General features: G+C 41.1%; 1 protein-coding gene across 2 annotated transcripts in view; it reads right to left on the bottom strand.

Annotated features, from left to right (window-relative positions):
* The window catches only part of RASA1 (RAS p21 protein activator 1), a 118,741-nt gene that overhangs the window by 44,972 nt on the left and 46,162 nt on the right, over nucleotides 1-27,607 (bottom strand). For both annotated transcript variants that reach the window (XR_005226002.2, XM_007054059.4), the window contains exons 5-11: nucleotides 26,545-26,662; nucleotides 20,899-20,930; nucleotides 18,487-18,539; nucleotides 17,364-17,514; nucleotides 5,416-5,494; nucleotides 4,365-4,485; nucleotides 1,762-1,918 (exon numbers count right to left, since the gene is read on the bottom strand). Coding sequence is in view for 1 of the 2 variants with exons in the window: in XM_007054059.4 (XP_007054121.2) it covers nucleotides 1,762-1,918; nucleotides 4,365-4,485; nucleotides 5,416-5,494; nucleotides 17,364-17,514; nucleotides 18,487-18,539; nucleotides 20,899-20,930; nucleotides 26,545-26,662 (711 nt within the window). In the remaining variant the exon portion in view is untranslated. The remainder of the gene's footprint in view (nucleotides 1-1,761; nucleotides 1,919-4,364; nucleotides 4,486-5,415; nucleotides 5,495-17,363; nucleotides 17,515-18,486; nucleotides 18,540-20,898; nucleotides 20,931-26,544; nucleotides 26,663-27,607) is intronic.

Raw genomic sequence — 27,607 nt, 5'->3', positions numbered from 1 at the left:
TATTTTTTGGAAAATCTGAGCCAACACAGTTCAGTTGTTTGAACACAAACAGCATTAAAAACACAATCATTTTTTCTTCAAAAAATTTCCATTTTTTTGGACAGCTGTAGCATTGCAGTGTGTGGGAATAGGAAGCTGAATTTTCACAGAGATAGAAGAAAAATACCTTTTGAGCATTCAAGTGAAAACATGTTTTGATTTCACTGAGTTATAAGCCTTTAAAAAAAATCGTACTTCACCTGCATGCAGTACAATTAATATGGTTTAAAACATTTAAGGAACCTTTAGGACAAAGATAGACTGCACTGCACATGCAGGTAGGGATGACTTTGCTATATAGCACAAAATGTGGAGATGTCATCTTGTAAGGTAAAAGAAGATGTGGAACTGTACCCATGGACATTTCAATGTTGCATGAGATATGGTGCAATGTTGGTGTCTAGTCAAGTAGTTCCATATTATGGAATTTCTTTTCTCTTTCAAAAATCTTACGAAGTTATGTTAAGCAAGAAAAAGCTAGGTTGCATGTACAGCCTTTACTCTGATGCTACAGTACATGCACATCAATTCAATACAATTTACGTATATGACTACACACACATTCTCAATTATAGTATCATACAACTTTTTTGACAGCTTTAAATACACCCGAACAAACGTCTTTATTCTTGTATATTTACACTATCTTCTTTGTCACAATGGTCCAGTTTTTCTCTGATAGCAAATAACTTGCTATTAAAAGTCTATTTAAAGAATGCGTTTAATAATTTAGGCAAAATGGTAACCTGACCCTACTCTGCCCTCTACCCCATCTCATGTGTGGTCACATAGCTGCTACTCCATTTGTGGCTGAAGTGCCAGGGCTCCAGGTTGCAAAAAATCCCTTATTTTAATGGATTATGTTATGGTTATGTATTTATTCTTATTTGGTGTAAGCAACAAGTTATAACTCAAAATGGTTTTTGAACACATTTTTAATAACTGATTAACAAAAAAGATGCTAAGAATCATTTCTTGCTATTTACAAATTCAATTTAAAAATCCCACCCACAATTTTTAACTTTTTTATTACTGACCACCACTATGATCACCACGACCTCCTGTGAGTAGCAGCCTCTGAACACAAATAATTCACTAGGTATCTGACTCAGTACTGCATGTGTTCTCTGCATCATGTACCTGGTATGTTAAAACAAAAGCAAAGCTGATTGTTATTCTTAATCTCTTCCTAGTGGTTATCATCTTTCCCAAAAATGGTTTATATCAATTTTTCCTTATTACTTAGCTTTCATTCTGCTTCAATATTGGTTTAACATCAAAAGAGCTTTTCTACCTGAAAATTAAAAATCAATGGACTAGTTTTTAACTATCTTAATTTTCAGCTGATGTCTGAACAAAAGAGGGCTCATTTCGTTGCAATTTCAACAACGTTTGGTCTCTATCCAAAATTTTATAATATGACAGACATTATTCTATTACCATTTTAATGAATGCAGTGTGCTCCATTTTTGATGGGTGGAATACACAGTGTACTCAATGTTGAGTTAATATATTAATCTAAAAGCCTGAGTGGTTATCCTGCCTATTACTTCACACTAGAAACTTCTGATACTTTAAGAGTTCTAAAATTTCCAACATGTTTAATTTATTGCCCTGTTGAAAGAGAAATATATGGAAATAAATGAAGTTATATACCTATAAAACTGTAATATTCAAACAGTGTACAACTGCAGACATGGGAACTAAAAGCTACTATCTTACCTGCCAAACAGACTGTCATGAACTCCATAGACGGAACACACACTGAGATCTATTAAACCTTTGGGCTTTGTGGCTCGCTTTTCACTTTCAAAATAAATAAGCTGGGCGTCATTCCCCTCTAAAATAAAGTACAAATTCTTCCATCGTTTTCCTTTGCCTGGAGAAAAAACAAACAAAAAAGCAGTTAGAAGTCCTGTTAACATATTGTAATCTTTTGCAGAATTTTTCTTAAGTCTTAATGAACACTACAGTTAAAAAATGAAGAGGACAAAGTTGCTTTGCCAGATTTCAAAACAGAACAATAAGCAGTTTAAACATTTAGTACAAATTTTTCTTGGAAATGAAGTTAGTGTATCTTAGTACAGGAAAAGCTCTGTTATTTGGCACGTTGGGGGAATGAGGAGTGCCGGTTAGTCAAAAATCCAGTTAACTAAGAGTTATACTTACCAATGGAGGGAGGGAATTTGGGTGTGGGAAGGGGCTCAGCACTGGGGTGCGGGAGGGGGTGAGGGGCACAGGCTCTGGGAGGGAGTTTGGGTTGCGGGGGGGGGTGCTCAGGGCAGAGGGTTTGGGCGTTGGAGGAGTTTCAGGGTGCTGGATCCAGGTGGTGCTCACCTCTGGCAGCTTCCCGCAAGCAGTGACATGTGTCTGGTGCTCCTAGGCAGGGGTGCAACCAGGCGGCTCTGCGCGCTGCCTCCGCCTGCAGGCACTGCCCCCACAGCTCCCATTGGCCAAGGTTCCCAGCCAATTGGTGCTGCAGAGCCAGCGCTCAGGGCAGGGTAGGGGCAGGGCACGGAGCCCCTGTGGCCATTCCTCTGCCTAGGAGCAGCAGGGCTGTGTCGCCACTTCCGGGGAGCCACGCAGAGACAGGTAGGGAGCCTGCCGGCCCTGCACCAACCAGATTTTTAAATTGCCCGATCAGTGGTGCTGACCGGAGCCACCAGGGTCCCTTTTTGGCCCGGTGTTCCAGTCGAAAACCGGACACGTGGAAATTCTATTGAAGATTTGTATTGGGAGATATCAGAAATGTCAGTTTTAGAGCTTTCCGATTGGTAAAGTGCCAGATAACACAGATTTTACAGTTACAGATACAGACTGTATCTCAAAGGGCTCAAATTTGCACAATAGTAAATCTATATCTCCACTTTTGGTCTCAATCATATAATCAGATATGTTCAAATTGACCCCTGTGCAGTTTCAGAGACTTCAATGGGACTCAGCAAAGCCATAAGGGCTGCCTGCATAAAGTCCCATACATGTCAATGGACAAAGAGGTCCATGTTTCAAGATATGATTAGATCTTAACAGTTTGCAAACTAAGGCACTGTCCCTGCAAACAATTCAATTTAATGCGTGCTTTGATTGAAAATACATAATAAAGATAAATAAAGTATTGGACTCTGGACACACTACAACCATTCAGAAACTGGGTATTATATTACGTAGCTTGCTCCATGAAGTGCTGTTTGCAGCAAAGGTCTCTGAAAAGCTGCATTATTTTCTTGAGAAAATAGACACTTCACCTCTTTAATTTGTTCTTCACCAAGGCACAAAAGATAGCAAATGTGGGGGTGTGATGGGAGTGTACACAGGGGAACCAAGGCTTAACAAGCAGCTCTGGGCTCACAAGGCCCCACGCAGCCGCACCTGCTAGGCATGCTTGCAAGGGAGGCAAAGTTCAAAACGGAAGGGTCCAGCTCAGTCAGGGCAGACAGTGCAAGGGAACAGTCCTACACTGATAACTCCTGCAACAGCTGCAGGATCCCCACACCACCTGGACCAGACCCTACTGCAGGCCCCCATGAAGAACAGGAACGGAGAGTTGCAATTGAAGGAGAAGAGCCTCTGGACTACTGTCAGTGAGAACTCCCCCAAGAGTTCATAAGCCGACCCCGTTTGTGATTTTCGAGGGGGCTGAGAACATAGTAGCAAATGACCAAGGAGCAAGATTGGTGGTGTCTGCCCTCTAGGCCGCAAAGCCAACTGGCCAGTCATAGGGAACTGGGCTGGAACCCGGTGAAGCAGGGAGGGCTAGGGTTCCCTGCCCAAAGGCCAGCACAGGCTGGGCGGATAGGCCATGGATTCTCGCCACTTAGCGACACTGCTGGGCTCAGACGTCGAACCCCACAACAGGAACAGACACCCCATATGACACACAGCTCTTAAAGTCAGGATATCTCTGGCACATAGATATGAACGGACTAAAATTTGAAACAACAGCAGCAAAAAAAAAAAAAAAAAAAAAAAAAAGGACCCAATAAATAGGTTTTCTAACTAATAATTGACTATTTACAAGGCAGGAAGAGAGATAACTAGCTAACTATGTACAAGAAACTGAGAAAAAACTCTGCATTCCTATTTATCCATCCAGAGATCACAATAGCCCTTTTGGTCACAGCATCACACTCAGAGCTCATGTTTAGCTGATTATCCACTGTGATCCCCAAATCTTTTTTTAGATTCCCTGCCTTCCCAGCATAAAGTCCCCTATGCTGTACACACAGTCTGCTTTCTTCAAGTAATTTTGAACAAGTTATCAAAATATAAGAATGTAATTTAATTTTCAGGAGACTGCTTTATACTTAGAAGTAAAATGTTCTTACTTTTTTTCAGAAGATACCCTTTTTTGACAATATTTTTATAAAAAGCATCCTTTGTTTTTCGACGAATTGTATTATAGATTTCTTTTCCATCCACTGTATCATTAAGCACTTGTTCTTGATGCTGGTAAAGAAAAATAACAGCCATCAGTATTTTTCAGTTCGGAAATATCAGATTGATTATAATGCTGCAAATGGAAATATTCTTACTGATGTGTTTTATTTTCAAATATCTCTTGTAATCTTATGCTCTTTAATAAAAGGACTGATCAGTTTTCAGGATGTCATTTTTAACATTCCCTCTGTAACTTTTCCTACATTTATAGCACATCACATTTGGCTAGTGTGGAATAGTTTATGTGGTCAGACAATTATTCTGAAAGATGGAAAATAAAAATTGACCTGCTCCTACTTGCTAAGGAACACACATGGAGTGTGTCTGTCTCATTATGTATGTATAGAGAAATAGAAAGAATGATACACAGTTTAGTTATTTCCTATACAGAGAGTGTTTTCTCAAAGTTTACATTAGATAACCTTTTAAAACTTTTTCATTACTGCACATATTATATTAAGGACATTGTTTCTCGGTACTTCAGGAAGAAATCTAAAGAAGCCTAGCGGTGAAAAAACAGGGTGCACAAGTCAAAATTAAAAAGCCTCAACAGGGCTGGGTGAGGAAGATTGCACAGTTCTTCTCCACAACACATCTGCTTCAAAATACAGCTATTTTGACCCTCACTCTCATTAACGCTCATTCACAGAAAATAAGGAAACTTAAATGCAGGGGTAAATGAAAGCAGATGTGAGACTAGGATAGTGGAGAAAAAAGCCAGAACAGCTAAGCCAAAAAGCATGTTAAATATATTGGACAGTACATAACCTAAGAGAAAATATTAGTTTTTATCTTTACTCTGATATTATTGTTGTCTTTGCCATTTGTAATAGTGTCTAACTAAATTATAAATTAGTTGATATCAGTTAGGCCAAGAACTGTCTTCACTCTAAAAATCCCACACTCTTTAGAAATATTGTGTGGCACTAAATATCTCACCTGCATTGGGACAGGGTCTTTAAGGTAATATCCTTCAACAATTTGTTCTTTTCTGTAGTGCTCAATGATATCAGCAATACTGTTCAAATAAAAAATTATAAACTTTGAATAAGTTTATAAGTCTTTTTTCCAACATAAAATTCACACATTAAATTTCTCACATAAATCTTTAATAAAATCACATGCTAAGAAAGGTGATCTCACTTTTATCAGCCAGAATACAGGAGTAAGTAATCACATTTTTGAGTTCTGCTAATAAAATACATTAGAATCCTAAACTAGTCTGACAGAGTTTAAAACTGTTGCTCAAAAGGCTAGATGATGAGGACATAGAAAACTCAAAGATCAAGTAAGGGCAAATACATTCCCAGCTATTCAGCCAGGCTGAAAATTGTTATTTTATTAACAATAATTTTCTGAGGGCATGGCTACACTTGCAGATGTAGAGCGCTTTGAGTTAAAACTGCCTTCGTAGAGCGCAGTAGGGAAAGCGCTGCAGTCTGTCCACACGGACAGCTTCAAGTGCACTGGCGTAGCCACATCTGTGGTGTGGCCACATCTGCGGCACTTGCAGCGGCACTGGGCGCGGTGCATTATGGGCAGCTATCCCAGCATGCAAGTGACTGCAACGTGCTTTTCAAATGGGAGTGGGGTGGGGTGGAATGCGTTGTGTGTATGTGGGGGGAGAGAGAGTAAGTTTTTGGGGAGCTGAGAGCATGTCAGCGTGCTGTCTTGTAAGTTCAGAAGCCGCAGCAGACCCCCCCTCACCCCGCCTCTCTCTCACACACACAGCATTCCACAGTAATGGTTCCTTTGTCTTGGAGCAGATAAGCATGCTGGCTGTCAGAAATGGAGCTTTCAAATGGCATATCTGCATTCCTACAGTGATTCAAAAGCAATGACAAGAGTGGCCACTTGACTTAAGGGGTTATGGGACGTTTCTGGAGGCTGATCAGAGCGCAGTAATGCAACACCTCGTCCACACTGGCGCCGCAATGCTCCAGCGGGGGCACAGCAAATGTTATTCCACTTGCCGAGGTGGAGTACCAGCAGCGCTGTAGCCGCGCAGTCAGAGCGCTCTACATGCCTTCCCAGTGTGGACAGGTAGTGAGCTAGTGCGCCCGGGGCTCCCTTACTGCGCTGTAACTTGCAAGTGTAGCCAAGCCCTAAGTCTCATCAACACTAGGGAAGGGGAAGGGGAGACACTTCACTGTGCAAAGCAATTTCTTTCTAGGGGGCGCGAATGGGAAATAGAAAAGGTCCGTAACACAGATTGTACAGCTCATACTTAGATGTCACTGAGAAATCATGTTAAATTAAATAGTCATCAGCAGAACTCCTCTATAGGAAAGCTTGCATTCTAATTACCAGAGGGAATCAGGTTGAAATTGTATTTTGAAGAATCTAGGATGGGGAGGTGGTGATAGATGAAAACTAAAATTCAACATATTTCTTTGACTTTCTTTTACTTATTTATGCATAGTTCTTATTGAAATATCCTTGATTTAAGTTAGAGTGCAATGACATGAACAATATGTAGGGATTCTTAGCACACTCTATTATACAGAATATCAACCTGAAAATAAAAACAGTTAAATAATTAAATAGGAAATACATTAGCAAACATATTTTTAATACATATTGTTAGTTGGAAGTATATGAAAATACATTCATCAGGGCATGCGTGATGGAATCTTTGGTCAGAGTTACACTTGCCAATGTAAACTGTGCATAAGGCTCTCAGATGAATGGACTAGGTAGAAGAATCTAAACAGAATATGCGTAAGGTTTCATAAGCTAGTTTGTGCATTGCTCATTTCAGAGTCATTAAGTGTCTCCATTTGGTATTGTGTGTTTTATATTTCAAGAGTTAATGGAACGCATTGTGTGTACTTGATGCTTAAGGGTATTTCCCACAAAATTGCTTAGTGTGGATTACGTTTTTATTCTAAAGCTCATCTCATGGGACCTTTCTGGTACTATTACTAACTTTTTAACTATTACTAACCCCTGTAGCCCTCTGCCATTTTGCACCTAGAGGTCCCGTGTCACACCTGACTTATTAAAAATGTCATACTGTTCACTTTTTATTAAGATGAAATATAGCGAAAATATTTTCTGCACTCCAGAAATGACATTTTACCATCATCTCACCAACTATTATAAGATCATTATGCACTACTCTGTGTTGAGCTGCAGTAATCAGCATTCCTTGTCATGAAAGCAACAATGAATAAAGCAGTCCTGCAAAATTCTACTCACCCAGATTCAGTAAATGACAAGGCACTAATATTTTTTCTTATTGTTGTAAGAGTTGTCAAGTAGATTTTGTGCTAAGGCTGATAAATTCTCATTAGAATTTTGCAAGCTGGAGTGTTATGTGAAAAGAAACTGATACTTATTGTAACTGTGGTTCTTCAAGATGTGATGCAGACATGTATTCCACGTAGGTGTGTGTGGGCCCAGCACACCAGAGCTGGAAACTTTTGCCAAGCAGTACCTGTAGAGGGACAACAACTCACGCCTCATGGCTGTGTCCCCTCCACTTGCTATATGAGTCAGTGGTGCCCCAACCCACCTCAGTTCCTTCTCATTGAAAGCCCAGGAGGAGATTCTGATGCAGAGGGGACAGAGGGTGGGTCGTGGAATACATGTCTGCATCACATCTCAAAGAACCACAATTACAGCAAGTAAGTGTTTCTTCTTCTTCAAGTAGATGCAGACCTGTATTCCACTTAGGTAACTCACAAGCAGTACCCCATCCAGGAGGGGCGGGGCTCGGAGTCTACTGAAATAGGGATTGCAGGTCTGCCCTTCCAAGGCCTGCATTTGCTCTGGAAGATGCGGAATAGCATAGTGGTCCATAAACGTATGTATGGACAACCACGTTGTCGCCCTGCAAATGTCTAGTATCGAAATGTCACTGAGGAACGCTATCGACATTGCTTGCACTCTCTCAGAGTGAGCCTGTATCCACTGAGGAGGTGTAGCTGAAGCTATTTCATGCGCTGTCTAAAGCAAACACTCACCAGCAACTACACACCACACAACAAAAACACCAACCCAGGAACCAAACCCTGCAACAAACCCCGGTGCCAATTCTGTCCACATATCTATTCAAAGGACACCATCATAGGACCTAACCACATCAGCCACACCATCAGGGGCTCATTCACCTGCACATCTACCAATGTGATATATGCCATCATGTGCCAGCAGTGCCCCTCTGCCATGTACATTGGCCAAACCAGACAGTCTCTACACAAAAGAAAAATGGACACAAATCTGACATCAGGAATTATAACATTCAAAAACCAGTAGGAGAATACTTCAATCTCCATGGTCACTCAATAACAGACCTAAAAGTGGCAATTCTTCAACAAAAAAATCTTCAAAAACAGACTCCCATGTGAAACTGCAGAATTGGAATTAATTTGCAAACTGGACACCATCAAAATAGGCCTGAATAAAGACTGGGAGTGGTTGGGTCATTAGAAAACCTAAGCCTAATTTCTCCCATACTAATTTCCCCCTACTGTTACTCACACCTGCTTGTCAACTGTTTGAAATGGGCCACTCTCATTACCACTACAAAAGTTTTTTCTCCTCCCTTGGTATCCTACTGTTAATTGAATTATCTCGTTAGACTGACCTCACACTTGATAAGGCAACTCCCATCTTTTCATCCCTGCTCCCGTATTTTCCACTCCATGCATCTGATGAAGTGGGTTCTAGCCCACGAAAGCTTATGCCCAAATAAATTGGTTAGTCTCTAAGGTGCCACAGGGACTCCTCGTTGCTTTTGTTAATACAGGATGTTATCCATCTAGAGATGGTCTGTGCAGAGATTGCTTGCCCCTTCATGCAGTACACATATGACATGAACAGGCTAGGTGGAGCATGAAATGATTTAGTCCTGTCTAGATAAAAGGCTAGACATTGCCAGACAGCCAGAACATGGAGGCACTGTTCTTCCGGGGAAGAGTGCGGCTTTGGGAAAAACACAGGTAAAACGTCTGATTCAGATGAAACTGAGAGACCACCTTGGATAAAAACTTTGGGTGTGGTTGCAGCATTACCTTGTCCTTGGAGGACTGAGTGTAAGACAGCTCAGCCATCAGGGCCTGCAACTCATATACCTTTCTTGTAGATGTGATAGTTATCAGGAATGCGGTTTTCTGAGACAGGAGGGGCAGCGGACAGGCTGCAAAGGTCTTGAACGGAGAGCCATCAGAGCAGTCAAAACCATGTTTAGGTTCCACAGGGGAACCGGTTCTCAGACTGGCGGATGTAAATGGAGAAGCCCTTTCAGAAATCTCATCACCATAATATTGGAAAAACTGATTCCTTTGAATATGGAGATGAAATGTTGATACTGCTGCCAAATGCACTCAGAGAACTGAGCGCAAGGCCTGATTTCTGAAGATGTAACAGGTATTCCAAGATCTCCTGGATGGAAGCCCCTATTGGCCAAGGACCACACTGAGAACATATTCCATTTTGCTAATTAGGCTGTCCTAGTGCTGTTGAGTAGGACTTGTTGGACAGCCTCCAAGCACAACTCTTCCTCTTCATGCAGCAGCCATGCCATAAGGTGCTGATCACAGGATGGCGGGTGTGGCCATGATTCTGAATGAGCAGGTCAGGGTGGAGAGAAAGTGGTATAGGAGGTTGAACCAACAGAGCAAGGAGATCTGAGAATCAGCACTGCCTCGGCCATGCTGGAGCAATGAGAATGAGCTTGGCTTGAGGATCCACCTTGAGCTTGAGGATGACCTGAGGAATGACCAGAATAGGAGGGAAGGTGTACAGAAGGGTAAACTGCCAGCTGCAGTGGAAGGTGTTGGAGAGGGAGCCCAAGCTGAGGCCCCTTGAGAGAAGAATAGGTGACACTTTCTGTTTTCCCTCATTGCAAACAGGTCAATCGCGGGGATACCCCGTGTTGCAAAGACAACCTGGAGGACGCTTGCCTTCAGGGATGAAAGGGTAGCTCAGGATGAAAACCCTGCTGAGATGGTATGCAAGACGATTTTGTGCCTTCAGAAAGTGGACTGTACCAGAGTGATGTCTTTTTCGATGCAGAATTGCCACAGGTTGATCGCCTCTAGGCAGAGTAACCTGGAATGCCCTCCCTCTTGTTGGTACACATAGCATATTGTGGTGGTATTGTAAGTGAGTATGTGAACCACTGAGTGTCTGATACAGTCCTGGAAGGCATGACATGCATTGTGGATGCCTCAAAGTTCCAGCACACTGATATGGAGTGAGGCTTCCTGGTCCAACCACAGGCCCTGCAACCTCAACTAGTACAATAGGACAGCCAATAGAGTGACACGTGGAATCTTATGTACTTGATTAATTTGTTGAGGTTGAGAATGGAAACATTTGGGCAACTGGTTCTCAAATTTAGACATGGCTGACCAATTGAGGAAATCGTACTTGGACAGCAAAGCTTGTTGACTCGCGATCCTCATCTGTAGGGACAATGAGGTATAGATCTTCCTGACCAGAGGAGAGTCTCTGTCCTCGGGGGTAGACTTGAACCTATTCTGCCATTATCCCTGGGAATTCAGGGCTGAATATGAATAGAATCCTTCAAATCTCTGCTTTGGGAACAAAGAAGTACTTTTCCATGTGTTTAGCCACTGGTGGTACTGAGGCTGGTGTACTCAACAGGGCTCTCGCTGGCTTGAGGAGCACATCATTGACTGGGAGGGCCACTCTCTTAGGGATGGGGGGCTGTAGAATATCCACCAGTTTGTGTGGCAGCCAGAGTTCTCCCTTTGGCTACATCTCCCCTGGAGCGAGCTCCAGTTTTGGATCAGCTAAGACCCTTGTCCTCATCAACAGACGATGCCGTGCTACCTGGTTCGTCCTCTCCTTCTATTCTGGGGGACTTTAAGGGGTACCAAGACCTTTTACGCTACGTAGCCACATCCCCAGAAATCCAAGCAGAGTTTCTCCAGGAGGGGCTGCCAAAGGCACAAGCCTTGCAAAGTCCTGGACCAGCAGCGAGGACGGGACACAAAGGCAGAGCAGGTCTGCTGCAGCCTGGTACATTGACACAGCAGATACAGTCAGTACTGGCATTGCCCTCATCAGTACCGGAATCAATGGATGCCTGGAAGCAGGAACTGGAGTCAATGGTATGGGGTTTCCGTCCTTCCCACTCAGTACTGGAGAAGGGTCAGATCCATGCCATCCTAAACACCGAAACCAGTCCTGAGCCAGTCCACGCTTTTCCTGGAGGAGGCAGAGGAGTCACCTTGCAACCTAGAGAGGTCCTGATTGGTTTTATGAGATCTCTTCCTCAGTGCCCACAATAAAGAATGGCTCCTTTGCCTTTTTGGACAAGTGCCTGCCCCAGAACAAGAGGCAGTAGTGCTCTTCAAGCCCGAGGATGATCTTCAGCCCAAGGAGGGCCTCAGTATCAGGTCAGACCGCATAGACTGTTCAAGCAGCTGCTACTTGAGGCGAAGTTTCCATGCCACCTGAGTCTGCTTCTTGAACAATCTACAGGTCAAGCGCTTTTTAAGGTGGGCCTCACCAAGACAAAGCAAGCACCACATGTGGTGGTCGCTGCTGGGGATTCGCCCCTCCACTGGAAGTACAATGTTTAAACCCCAGTGAGGGTATCACTGGGGAACGCTATCAACTAACTATATACAATAAACTAGGCTAAAACTAAATGCAAGGTTGTGAAACTACAACCACATAGAGCTCTGACTCCAACCAGGGCAGTGAGCAGGAACTGGGGAGGGGTGGGGGGTGGGAGAGAGAAATCAGGGTGGCACCACCTCATATGAATAGGGGAGAGGGCACAGCCACAAGTGCCACCCCTCTACAGATAATGCCAGGCAAAAGGCTCTGGAGCTCCAGTGTACCGGGTGTGTACACATCTAAGTGGAATACATGTCTGCATCTACTCAAAGAAGAACTTGTTTTATTTCCTAATGCTACTCAACACTGTCGTTAAGAGACCATCATACAAAGACTCTATTTTATCTATCTACATAAATGTAGAGATTCTTTTACAGGTAACACAAACACGACTCACTCAGATCAACATATATTTACCATATCATTAAAGCAGACAAATACAATGGAATGAGCAACCAAGACACTGCCAATTTATGAATGTACATGTCTGAAGAGATCAGGACACAGGAATCTGAGTTTACAGGTGGTCTAAGTTACTTAATGAGTAAAAACGTAAACTAAATGTGACTAGGAAACAGATTATGAACCATCACACACTACAAGACATTGATCAGGTCTGGGAGACAGAATGAACACTAACATCTCTCCAACAGCAGTTAGTAAAGCAAACATACTGCTGAAACTTAAATGTACCAGAAAAAGTACAAATCAGGAGAGATAATAAAATTAAATCAGTAAGTGACTGGTAAAACCTTACCAGATGAGGAGTACTATACAAAAATTTGAACACTGTACTATAAGAAACTGAAGAATTTGAGAAGGTTTATAAGAGAGCATATAAAGGATTCTGGAGTCACAGCTGCATGGAGAGGTAAAGAAGGTTTTTATTCATTACAAAAATATTTAAAAATTATTACCAAGATACATAAAATACTGAGTGACACAGAAAGGGAACGCCAAAAGCTTGTTGACAGAGGGTTATTTGGGAGGGTGAAGGTGCGTAAGAAGTCCTTCCCTCTTCCCACACATTTTTTTTTTTAAAAAGAACAAACATGAAGAAAAATTATGCTGTCTTTTTTGAGCAACAGAAATTTGAAAAGTAATTGGGGGATATTACAAAGAAATTTTGAATGCTGAACACATTCCCTCTCCAGTAATCCCAGAATTTCTATTCTGCAAGATATTTTATGATGCACTGACATGACTGGAACAATTAATCTATGGAAGCAAGAAAAGTACTTCTGCAACAGTCAATATTTTATACTTGTGGGATACAAAGTAAGATTACAAAGAAAGACATATACGTTTTCCTTAACTCCACAGGCAGATTCTGCTCCTTTATTATTATGCAGCAGGAGTAACTTTGTCACCCTAGAACATATTCAGATACCTGAGAGTCGAGAGCTGAAAGAAGCATGGCAGGCTATTTTAGTGGGCCTGAAGTGAAAATTTATGTATAAATGAAAGGAGAACATTCTTGATGTGCTCCACTACTTTACTGTAAGTTCTACTGCTCAAAAGATGACTGAAATATTCAAGTAAAGTTTGCTGTACTCTCACCAACCTCACTATCAATTCAATTTTTATTAAAATGAATTTAGGCAGTTTTGGTTCTCATCACTAAGTTTCCCTTTTTCTTTCCTTTTACAGCTCAAGTAGCTTCATATGTTACATTCTGAGCACAGAGCAGAGCCAGAAGCATGTAGCACCTCTGGAAGAAGCACCTGAATATCAACAACCAAAGAGAGATAAGGAGTGGAGGAAAAAAAGCAATGGTGTCCCCCCTCCTCACTAGTCAGCGGCTATCCTGAGCGAAGGGGGGGAAGCATAGTTTCCCACTCCATCCACTCATAAGTGAAAGATGGACACTCAGAAGATAGCGAAGCGTCTCTGCTGCTATGTCGTCTTCATCTCACCTACAAAGACTGCAGAAGTTGTTGGGGCTGCATGTGCTCTCCTCCTGGTGGCACTTGGAGCTATCACTAGAAAAGAAATCAAGCCATTCCCTCAAGATCCTAACAGGAAGGCGAATTTGATCTCTCCTCCAGTGGGTGAACAATTGGGCTGAGGAAGATAAAACTGAGGTTTTCGTATAGCAGCAGATTGAACATTTGCTGAAAGACCAGAGGAAACCCCAACTGAGGTAACCCTGGCAGATGCTACAGGTTCTGCAGCGTAACAGAAGAGAGTGTCCAGCAGACAGACAGCTCCTTACCCCCTCTCAGCCCGGCTGCTTCTGCAATATGCAACACACACATATTTGACTTTATTTTTGGAGAGGGGAAATGGTGAAGATATATATAGAGAGAGACTGTTTTTTCCCCTGCCTCAGAGTACTACATTCCTGAGACACACATAGATATTCTTTTTCCATCCACCACCCAGATCACCTTTGGGTTGCTGCTGGAGTTTGAAACACGCCAGACTGTTGTTTAGGCAAGTTCTGGTGCTTCCAGTCCCACCTCTTGATGTCAAAAAATGAAAATCTCATTTTGGTTTTCCTGGCTAAATTACAACTAATTTTTTTTTAAATGACCAAGTTTAGTCATTAACTCACCATGACCCTGACTTTGCAATGCATTAAGGCATAATACAGATCACCTTTAAAATGGATCTTTTTTGCATACACTTGACAGACATTGCAAACCAACAAATATAAAATGTTAAAGATCAAACTGCCTTACAGTTGTAGAACTGAGGGCTATTTTTGAAAGATATATTGAAGTACTGGTAACAAATCAAATACTTCAATGAAAAGAAGAGCCCCAGATGACCTTTAACATATCACAACAGTAAATAAATTCTAAAAAATTAGACCTCTTAAAAATATTTGCATTTAAGTGAAAGTAGTGATTGTGAAAGGGTTCTCAGATCCGGGAGCGATGTATCCAGGATTTCCACAAATCTTTCAATTTCTTCCTATACAAAATATTTAAAATGCAACCCTTCCTCTCTGTCCTAAGAGCTAAAACATTCATTCATGCATTGATCATCTCATATTACATCATGCACCCACTGTTCCACCAACTATGCCAGGCTCAATGCCCCATTTGTTGTCTTTTAATTAATCTGAAAGCATCTACATTCACATAATGGAGCATAAGGTGGATCCAGTAGTGGGAGTTCAGAGCTTTCTGATTTAGTGATAAAGTATTGCCAAAAAAACAACTATGTAAGTTATCTGAAATTGCATAAACCCAGTGTGAGTAATTACGTTTTCAATTAGTTAATTAATTACTTCTGCTCCTCCCTTGGCAGAGATTTTAGTTGGAAGATTCAAGTGTCATACCCCTAATAAACCAGAAAACTACAGAATGGGCAAAAGAGACTTTACCTTCACAAAAGGCTGAAATTGCAGCTAGCTGAATTTTCAATGAGGATGTCTGGAAGCTAGACTGATTAATGTAGAAGGTACTCAAGCATCTTGTTTGTGGGATTTGCAAAAGGATCCAATTGTTTAGCCTCACACCATCTTCCACTTGAAGTCATATGATCGTCCACTGAACTTCTCAGCTAGGAGAACTTGATACTTTCTCAGACACACCAGCTACTGGATCTCTACCCACTCAGAAGCCAAGCTGGAAGCGAGAGAAATGCTAGGTTGGGATGGAGAAGAATGCCCTGGTTCTGGGTGATCAGGTCTGAAAAATTCCCAAATTAATGAGATAAGCAGTGACCATCTCCACTGGAAGAGGGAGCTAAACTTGTTGCTGCTAAAGGGGTGCTGAAACTCAAAAAACACTACATTCTTGAGTTTAATAGGACCTTGGAAATAAGATGTATTGAGAATAGATATATATCAGCAGCTTCCCACTGTGAAGGATGAATGCATCTAATTTTGTCATTTCCATTCTTTTAGTACAGATTACTATCACTTTCCTGTTCATGCCAGTGACAAAACAGATCCATCCTGAGTTTCTTCACTCCAGGGAGAGTGATTAGTACTTTCTGACCCAGACATCAATCATGTGTCCAATATAAGAAATCCAGTGATTTTTAAAAATTTTAATCATGAGGCTATATTCTCTCTCATGTAAATATCCCCCCCCACACTTTAACCATTCACACATTGCCTTTATATACCACTGTTAATTATTTCAGAAGTAATATGTTAGTTTCATTTTCCTTTGTTCCATCTTATATGTCAACACAGCATCCTCTTAACTTATTATAAGTCATAGAATCATAGAAATGTAGGGGTGGGAGGGACCTTGAGAGGTCATCTAGTCCAGCCCCCCTGCACTGAGGCAGGACCATACCTAAACCATCCCTGAAAGGCGTTTGTCCAGTCTGTTCCTAAAAACCTCCAATGACCAGGATTCCACAATTTCCCTTGGAAGCCTATTCCCATACTTAACTACCCTTATAGTTAAACTGTTTTTCCTAACATGTAACCTAAATCTCCTTTGATGCAGATAAAACCAACTTCTTCTTGCCCTATCTTCAGTGGACATACACACCAACTGATCACCATCATCGATACAACAGCCCTTAACATATCTGAAGACTTATGTCTCCCACACAGTTGTGTTTTCTAAAGACTAAACATGCCTAGTTTTGTTGTTTTGTTTTTTTCCACATAGGTCAGGTTTTATAAAACCTTGTAGCTCCCCCCTGGGCTCTCTCCAGTTTATCTACAGCTTTCTTAAAATGTGGCACCCAAAACTGGAACAATACACAGCTGAGGCCTCCCCAGTGCCAAGTAAAATGAAAAAAATACCACCTGTGTCTTACATACAACACGCCTGTTAATACATCCCAGAATATTAGCCTTTTTTTTGCAACTGCATCACATTGTTGTCTCATATTCAATTTGTGATCCACTATAACCCCCAGATTATTTTCTGCAGAACTACTTCCTAGCCAGTTATTCCCCATTTTGTATTTGTGGATTTGACTTTCCCTTCTTAAGTGTAGTATTTAGCATTTGTCTTTATTAAATTCCATCTTGTTGATTTCAGATCAATTCTCCATTTTGTCATGATAATTTTGAAGTCATATATGATCCACAATTTCTAATCAAGAGAAACCAGTTTATGGAAGAAAATGTCAGATACTTTAAAAATAAACACCAACTAATTACGCTTTGTTTAGGATTAAGAAAATGTTTAAAACTTTTCAGTCTTTTTATGTAGCCACTAACCAGGTTAGATAAATTCTTAATATTAACGTAAGCATTTTTTTTTAAAATCACATTTATCTATACACCAGTAAATGATAAATATTGACAATTTACACTTTGTTTTTCTATATATGTTTAAAAAAAAGTATAACTGTTTGTAGCTTACCTGTTATAGTACCTTCCTCCCATCATAAACTGATTGTTTGGAGTAGGGCATATTTTGAAACGTTGAATATTTTCACTGGTCCGAAAATAAAGTGAATAATCACCAGGAGTATTATCAGAGGGCCTCACAAGAAAACTGCACACCTGACCAACTGGAACAATATTAGGATTATTAATAAAGTGCCAATCACTATTAGTTTTCCTTTACAGTACAACCAAAGGACATTTTCCAAATTTTACTGGATACAAATATGAATTGGAATTTGGAATAAACGTGTATATTTAGCTTGAAATCCAGACACTTGCTAATTTATTTTCCCCCCTTTAAGCCCTCAAAGTAGCCTGTAGCCAACTTCACATATAGATTCATAGATTTCAAGGCCAGAACGGACCGCTGTGATCATCACTAGTTTGCCCTCCTGTTTAACACAGGCCATAGAACTTCCCCAAAATAATTCCTAGATCATATCTTTTAGAAAAACAGCCAATCTTGATTTAAAAATTGTCAGTGATGAAGACACTCCACTGAGAAGAGAAAAACCATTCTGACAACATCGTGATATAGGTTCCAACAATTAAAAATAGTTTTGATCTAATAAAATATGCAGATGGTAAATACTACTTTGGAGTTTATTTCACCATTTTTAACTTTCTGCTTTACCTAGGTTAGAAAGCCTGATGTTTTAAGTCCTGAAGAAACATTTCCCTTCAACAGAAAAAACAAAATTTACACTATTTATGACACTAAATAGTACCTTCCATATACTCTTATTCAGATAACTAAATTGCAGCTTTTATTGATAGCAAATATTTAAAGTATGTATTACTCAGTAAGTACAGTGATTAGCTATTAAAAATGAAAGTTATATGATCCGCTGTCTTTGATAGTCTTTAATACTAATTTTTTTATTATAATATTATTAATTATAATATTTAGCTCTTATAACGTATTATTTGCATTATGGTAATGAAAGTCAGGATCTGGAGCTCACTGTGCTAGGTCCTATTCAGACACAAAGACAGAACCCTGCTCCAAAGATTTTACAATCTAATTTTATTATATATAGCATTATTCTGTGTGCTCGTTCCCTTATGCCTTAACCCTAGCAATGAAAGACAAATACCTGTCATCAGCAAATTGTAAGCCTCTTGTTTGGAGATCTTCCCATGGAACCATCTTAACAAAGATGAAGAGAACAAATAAAAAAACAAGATTATCAGCAGTCTCTTTTTGGTTCTGTTGGCCTTCAAGGCTCTGGCTTCTATGAATTAATCTTTAATTAAAGACCTAGTAGGTGGAGTAAATCAACTGAACATAACTCATAAAATCATGTTACACAAAGATCCAGTTCTCTGACAGAATATTTAAACATCTAAAATTAATTGTGAATAAAATTAAAATATTTGAAGTAGCGGTCAAAGTACAAACAAAAGTTTTAGATATATAAGCTGTCATGTACAAAGTGAATATACTAGATAATTTTTCTGGTAATTATTTGAAACTGATCTATGGCAATTTAAACGAATTACGAATGTAAATGCCCTGTCATTACATGAGGGGTAAAATACCCAGACAAAGTAGCTGGAGTTGTGCTGTGAATTTCCACAGGAGCTGGGGAAAGGAATTCTCAACCCAAGTTGCAGAAGGGAAGAAAGGCAGCAGAGCAGCGTCACAGTCACTACACCAATCTCGTAGCTAAAGTAGCCTGTTCAGCCCTGTGTGTGGTGGAGCCATGCCATGACAAATCCAGAGGCTTCAGTCCAGCCTCAGATAACTTATACATGTAGCTCTGCAGGGTGCCCTTATGTAACAAATGTAAAGTCCATTTATTCATGTCTGAATACTGGTGATGTCACAGCAGAATTTTTGGAAAAATTCTAACTTCTAACTCCATCTCTAACTTCACACACTCAGCAGCTGATCTCCCGATGATCTGCCACATACCATCTGCCCATCTTCTTGATGGTCACCCCTACTACAATGACCACTCTTCCATGATAACTTTCAGGCAATGTAGTATACTCCCACCTTTCCTATCCTTTCCATACACATGGCATTTCCAGTACCCATATAGGAGGGAAACAGGATTTGTCTTCTTGCCTGGACAAAGACCTACATTTCTAATGTACAAATAAGCAAGTAATTTTCTTTTTTAAACACCTCAACAGACCTTTCCATCAAAGGACAATAAGCTCAATTTTTATTTTCCTTTCCAGATCACCTTTAAAGGACAAAGAGTCCTATGGCACTTTATAGACTAACAGACGTATTGGAGCATAAGCTTTCGTGGGTGAATACCCATTTCGTCAAATGCATCTGACGAAGTGGGTATTCACCCATGAAAGTTTATGCTCCAATACGTCTGTTAGTCTATAAAGTGCCATAGGATTCTTTGCCGCTTTTATAGATCCAGACTAACATGGCTACCCCTCTGATATTTTAAAGGAGAGTCTCCTGATGCTTGAACACTTGAAGGACTGTCCAGAGGACCCTCTGAGCAGCAAGATCATTAGACATGTGGTCTGCAAGTGGTGAGGCTTGAAGCAACTTCCAGGAATGGTGCAGGGGATAATCTCAATAAATGAAGATGATGCAGTTAATGAGGCTGTGTTACACCAAACTGGGTGGAAGAACTGCCAGTAGTGTTCCGTGGGCTGCAATCCCACAGCAGCAATTCTCTCTCCCCACCCAACATACCTGGAAGTGCTTTTGATCATCAGCCTTTCAGAGATTGTGAATCTGGTGATACTGGAGGCAGGAGACAGCAACAATGGTGACAAAAGATCCTAAAGCCAATCAAGTGAATAAGTAGCAGAAAATTCAGCTGAAATACTTAGTTGCCACTCATCTTTTTTCATTGCAAGTGGTTCTACAAATGACAGATGCCACTTTCTGGTCACCAAATCCTGTATGTTATGATTCCTTGATTTTCATGCTTCTTAAAAAAAAAATACATATTGATGACTTAACATTTTGGGATTTTCAGATATAATTGTTAATAGATGAAGCAATTTCAATGAGAAACTTGAGCGCTACAATGTTAAAATCTCATCATTACGGGAGGCTAATAAAGGAGGAGATCACCAATACCAATATACTGGTGATTAAAGAACCAGATCAGTGAATTCAGAACTTTAATTCTTCTAGTGATGGTAATATTCTCTCTCCAAAACTAAAAGATTTTGGAGTTAGATTGGTTTTACAAGAGGTCAGCTCTAGTACATCAATTTCTATACTCAAACAGTAACCCACGTTGCATATTCTGGGTGAAATTCACCAATATCCACAGGGCTCATTCAAGACTTATCCATCACGAAAACCTATTGACACTATGCATAAGTAGCACAAAAGACCAATGTAGAAGCCCGCTAGACAGAGAAGAGTATCAACCTTAGCTATTAGTAGAGGGAAAACATGAGGCCAGAAAGAACAGTTAGATTCACCTTTTCAAAGGCAGATAACTTCATAGCTGAAATTTACAAATAGTTTAGTCCACAATATTTGTTTTTCTTTAAGAACAAACAAAAACCCTTACATTTTGCCTTCATGTGGGTCTTCTTCACGTCCCTAATGAGAAAATTAACACAGTAAGTGCATGATGCAACAGTTCACATAATCAGTGATATGCAGTCTATTTTCTAAGTTTTTAGCTTTTCTGTAGAAGTCAATAATGCTAAAAAATAATTCATTTATATTCAAGAAATGATATTTTTGAACTAAAGGGCTTATTACATAATTCTATGAAAGAGGCTTACTATTTGACGCATCCCTATCCTCTTTGGGTAGGGAAAGCATATGCCAAAAGCACTCTTTAAAAAAAAAAAAACTGAGGGCTACGTTTCTTACAATTATCAAAAGATTTTTTTTTTCGTGCTTCTTTCCCAAATCCCTGTTTACATGAAGGAAATTCGCCCCATTGTAATTATACTGATCAAGTTACACTAGCACAAACCCCTTACCAAACCCCCATAGATGAGCTATATTAGAATTAAGTGGGGTTTACACCAGTGCAGCTTACATAGATATGTATTAAGCTACACTGATAAAACCCCCTATGTCCCAGTGTGGTGAAACAATATTAATGGTTTCCAGAACTCAAAATTAGTGGTAGCTTTGGTACAAGCAAACATGACTTAATCACATTTATTCTGTGCAAACAATAAAGTATAAATCAGCAATATATACATATAGATACATACGAGTGTCGCTTTACAACAGGGGTGGGCAAACGTTTTGGCCTGAGGGCCACATCTGGGAATAGAAATTGTATGGTGGGCCATAAATGCTCAGAAAATCGGGGCTGGGGTGCAGGAGGGGGTGCGGGCTTTGGGGTGGGGCCAAAAATGAGGAGTTCACGGTGTGGGAGGGGACTCCAGGCTGGGGCAGGGGAAGGGATGCAGGCTCCACCTTGGGGTGCGGGTTCTGGGGATCAGGGGTTTGGGGTGCAGGATGGTGCTCCAGGCTGGGATCAAGGGGTTCAGAAGGCGGGAGGGAGATCAGGACTGGGGCAGGGGCATGGGGAGAGGGGCAGGGGTGCAGGCTCCGGGCGGCACTTACCTCAAGTGGCTCCTGGAAACAGCGGCATGTCCCTTCTCCAGCTCCTACGTGGAGGCGTGGCCAGGCAGCTCTGCACGCTGTCCCGTCTGCAGGCACCGCCCCTGCAGCTCCCATTGGAGCACCGGAGGGGAGCCATGCCGTGGCTTCCAGGAGCCGCATGGAGCGGCCCTGGATCCTGCGCCCCAGCCGGAGAGCCTGAACAGGGCAAGCCTCAGACCCCGCTTCCCAGAGGGAACTCAAGGGTCGTCTTAAAATGTCTGGCAGGCCGTAGTTTGCCCACCCCTGCTTTAGAAGGACCGGTTTCACAAAGCTGAAAAAAAATTATGAGCCAAATCAGCTGGAGAGAGAATATTAACAGAAAATGTGAAGGATAATTAGGAATCATTTAGAAACATTTTATAGCTGCCCAAAAAGCCACAGTCGAGACAGAAGGCATCAAATGGGTTAATAAAACAACCTGGCTTAGAGGAGAAAGTGCAATGAAAAACAATATATAACAGATGGAAGCATGGAGAAGTTGACTATAGTAAATAAAAAACCAGAAGCTAGCATTTGTAGAAAACTGATAAAGGAAACGAAGGGACATAAGGAGAAATGTATGACCCACAGAGTTAGGGACAATAATGAGGTTTTTTTAGTATATTGGGAACAAAAAGCATCCTAACAATGGTACTGGTCCAGCACTAGGTGCAAATAGTAGAATGGTAAATAATAATGCAGAAAAGGCAGAAGTGTTCGATACATATTTTTGTCCCTTATTTGGGGGAAAAGGGATGATACAGTCATGAGAGAAGATGATGATGATGAAGAAACAATTCCAACAGTAACTCAGGAGGATATTAAACAGCAGCTACTAAAGTTAAACATTTTATAATTGGCAAGTCCAGATAACTTGCATCCAAGAGTTTCAGAAGAGCTGCCTAAGGAGCTCACTGGATTGCTAATGTTGATTTTCGATCAGCCTTAGAACACGAGGGAAGTTCTAGAAGACTGGAATAATACTGATGTTGTGCCAATATTTAAGAAGGACAAACTCAGGCAATTATAGGCCTATCAGCCTAACATTCATTATAGGACAGATTATGGAGCAGCTGATAATAAGTATCAAAGAAGAGTAATATAGTAAATGCCAATCAACATTGGTTTATGGAAAATACATCCTGTCAAGTGAACTTGAGATCTTCTTTTGATGAGATTTCAAATTTGGCTGATAAAGTTAATACTATTGATGTAATATATTTAGACTTCTGTAAGACATCTGAGCTGGTACCACACATTTTGATTAAGAAACTAGACCACCACAAAAAACAATTATGGCATACATTGAATGGATTAAAAACTGTCTGACTGGTTTCAAAATGTAATTTTAGATTGGAGACTCATCAAGCAGGTACATTTCTAGCTGGGTGCCATAGTGATTAGTTCCTGGTCCTATGCAATTTAACTTTTTTATATTAATCAATGACCTGAAAGAAAACAAAATCATTACTGATTAAGTTTGCAGATGACATAGACTGGGAGAGTGGTAAACAATGAAGAGTACAGTTCACTGATACAGAGTTATCTGGCTCACTTAGTAAGCCGGGTACAAGCAAACAATATTAATTTTAATATATCTAAATGTAAAATCTACATCTGCATAGAATGTAGACCACACATACAGCATGGGAGACTATCCTGGAAAGCAGTGTCTCTGAAAAAAACTTGGAGGTCATGCCGACGAATTCGCTGAACATGAGTTCCCGGTGCGATCCTGTGGTCAAAATGGCTAATGTGATCTTTGGATGGGGACTATCAAGTAAGAGCAGAGACATTCTGTTACCTCTAGTGTTTGCTCTGGTGAGACATCTAGTGGAACACTGTGTCCAGTTCTAATGGCCACAATTCAAAAAAGATGTTGAAAAACTGGAGAGGGTTCAGTAAAGAGCCACAAGACTGATTCAAGGATCGGAAAACATGCCTTACAGTGAAAGACTCAAGGAACACAATCGATTTAGTTTATCAGCGATAAGGTTAAGGGGTAATTTGATCAGTCTAAGTATCTTCAGGGAGGACAGAAATTTGATAGTAGAGGGCTCTTCAATCTAGCAGATATTTGTTTAATAAGATTTAATGGCTAGAAGTGGAAGCTAGCCAAATTCAGGCTGGAAATAAGATGCATATTTTTAATAGTAATGGTAACCCTAACCAGTGAAAGGGTTTACCAAGGACAATGGTGGATTCACCATCACCGACAATTTTTAATACAAGTCTGGATTTTTTTCTAAAAGATATGCTCTAGTTCAAACAGGAATTATTTCAGAGAGATTCTATGGCCTGTGTTATGCAGGAGGTCAGACTAGATGATCACAGTCATGCCTTCTGGTTTTAATCCATGCCTTTTAATGCAGACTGGGCATAGGATTTGAAACAGACAGCTAAAAACTACATATATTAATATAGTAGGTACAGTAGATAATAATACTGTGCATAGTGCATCCACCCTGGGAGAGTAAGAAACATTGCAGGATGGGCTAACATATTGCCAACTGTCAGAGTCCTCAAATTAAATGATGTGCTCTACCAGTTATCTACACAGTATCATTAAGCTGCGACATGTTGTCCAATCTTTTGCACTATGTTATAAATAGCTTCTCCTCAGACAATGTTGTACAAGGGAATTCAATTGTCCTTCTCAATTAGACTGGGTGTGTGTTGATTTAATGGTTGTGAATGGTGTGGACTGACAGTTCTGAGGACTGAATTAGTCTCCTGTACTTATTCATGAAAAAGTACAGCAGCAAGAACAGCACACAGTTCTTCACACCACATTGATACTATGCATCAAACATGACCTGTTTATGTTACTTCCAAAAGTGAGAGATTAGTTCAGTGCCCATGCTTATTTATTCTTTACACACTGTAGTGGGCTAGCTGGCACCAATTCTTGGGTGATGGCAGTTTTGGTGAAGCAGAGACTTGTCCACTCAAAAATGAACTAGAGTTACAAAATCCCTTCATATGGGACCAAAAAGAAAACTGAAATGGTAATTTTCAATTATTACTGTCATGAGGTGGATTGATCTTGTACCCTACAAACAAAAGGCCAGAGCCCAGATTCTCCAATACTGTCCATTCACTTTGCGTTCTCAGATAGCAAGCAGCTACCTGCTAGTGTACAGCTGGCAGAGGCAGTGACGCTTCCCCCAAGTCCCAGCGAAGAGACATGCAGAGTAGTGGTGGCTTGAAGAACCAAGCCAAGGGTGGTCCACAGGAAAGCTCCATTAAAACAAATTCTCCCCTGACATAAGGTGTCTCAGGGTCACTTGACTGCCCTAATTAATGCTGGGGCCAGCATGGCTGATGATGAATCAGGGAGCTTTAACAAACAACTTGATATGCCCTCTTGTCCCATCCCCTGTTCTGAATGGAACTCTCATGAGGGGGAGCCTTTGTACATATAAACTTAATCAATTTGGATACTTCACTACAAAAATGGAAGGTATTGTGGCACTTCAGGAAGCCCCACAAAATAGTTACAATGAATGGCAGGGTCTCTTCTATTGTAGGAACAGTTGCGTTTAGAGCAGCTATTTTCAAACTGTGGGTGGAATGGAAGGCACTGGGTCCCAACGGCTCTGGTCAGCACCGCCAACTGGGCCATTAAAATCCCGTCAGCGGTGTGCCCAGGCTAGTCCCTATCTGTTCTGACACGGTGCTGTACCCCGGAAGTGGCCAGCAGCAAGTCCAGCTCCTAGGCAGGGGGCCCACGGGGCTCCGCACGCTGCCCATGCCCCGAGCACCGGCTCTGCACTCCCACTGGCCAGGAACCAGCCAATGGGAGCTGAGGGGGACGGGGGGGGGGGGGGGGGAGGAAGAGGCAGCGACGCCTGCAGGCAACAGCCACGCAGAGCCGCTTGTGCGCCTCCACCTAGGAAGCGTGTCTCTGCACCCCGACTGCACCGCTGTCCAGGAGCCGCCAGAGGTAAGCCCATGCTCCAACCCTGCACCCCAATCCCTTACCTCAGCCTGAGCCCCACCCCCAAACTTGGTGCCCCTTCTTGCACCCCAAACACCTCATCCCCAGCACCACCCCAGAGCCTGCACCCCCAGCCCAGAGCCCTGACCCGCTCCTGCGCCCCCACCCTCTGCCCCAACCCAGAGCCCCCTCCCACACCCTGAACCCTCATTCCTGGCCCCACCCCACAGCACACCCCCCTATACCCCAACTCTTTGCCCCAGCCCTGAGCCCCTCCCACACCCCAAACCCCTCATCCCCAGCTCCACTGGGTCACGGACATCAACAATTTTCTTCAACTGGGTCACCAGAAAAAAAGTTTGAAAACCACTGATTTAGAGAACTGCCTATGAGCAAAGTCACAATGCCATTCATCTGTAAAAAAAATTAGAATAAACTTATTTGCCAAGAACTGGTTTGGCCTTCGTTATTTTCAATTTCAGAAATTAGGCTTGAGGAGTTACTATATATGTTGATAAATGGGAGATCTGATTATTACATTTGAAAAGAAAACTGAAAATACACCACCGTATGAAGCTTGGCAGTTAGACTAGATATTGTGGCTCTTGTGTATTAATACTTAAAGAATCTTAAGGTTTAGAACTGATTTAAGTAGACAACACTTACCACTTCTTCTACCAGGTCTTCTACAATAAGGCCTTGTTCATCTGTCCGTAGATTTGTAACCCACATCCAACCATCTTCCAATTCATTATGGACAATAAACATGTCTCCTTTAAGGAAACTGAAAAAAGCTACAGTAAGACTATTAATTTAGGACTGCAATCAAGGTGCAATATTTTTGGTGAGGATAATAAATTGAACATAACTCAACCAAAGTAAAATTTTCAAAACTTTAAAGATGGCGGAAGCATAAAAAACACTCTATTTGCTATCCCAAGAGCGTATCACAAGACAATCTGTTTACACATCATGAAATAAGCACCTGTTAGATACTGACACATTAGATTTATTTGGATTTCTAATACTCGTTAATTTCTAGAGACACCTTTAATGTTCTACTGAATTATGCAAACGCTAGCACCATATTACAATCAACGTTAAAGAGACAATATCCAGTCAAATCAAATCCCAAATAAAAATAAGAAAAATCAAGGACAAACAAGTATGTATATATATCAGTATCATATTTATAAAAGAAAATAATGATTTTACCTAATTTAACAACATTGTAACCCTATGTATGAAGGGAGAGGTTTCTGGGACCCTTACATGAAAGCAGGCCTTTTAGTCACTATAAATGCAGGTGTTAAAGCCCTACAGAATGGTGCAGAATACTGTAATTACCACTGGATCATGATGGTACATGGACCTTGTCAGGAATATAATATAGGTTAGAGTGTGCTTGAAAGCTTGTTTTTACTACAGTTAATTCAAGTTATAACTCAAGAACTGCCCTAACTCACCTTGTCTCTCCAATATCCTGGGGAAAAAATGGCTACAACACTGCGAACAACAATGGAAGATAACAAATGTTGACATCTGAAATTGAAACTCCACAACATGAAACAAAAGGAAGCAAAACTTAAACCAACATCTACTTCCTGAGAAAATGACAAGAAACAAAACATTATCCCCAAAGGGCTCACCATCTATAACCCTCTGACCACTGCATACAATTCCAAGTATGACGAAGAGCTCTGCAGGAGGACTTAAAAAACACTAAGGA

The sequence above is a fragment of the Chelonia mydas genome, chromosome 5 (assembly GCF_015237465.2).
Source record: "Chelonia mydas isolate rCheMyd1 chromosome 5, rCheMyd1.pri.v2, whole genome shotgun sequence".
Taxonomy (NCBI): domain Eukaryota; kingdom Metazoa; phylum Chordata; order Testudines; family Cheloniidae; genus Chelonia; species Chelonia mydas.
Note: the sequence above shows the minus strand (reverse complement) of the source record. Positions and strands in the feature narration are given on the sequence as shown.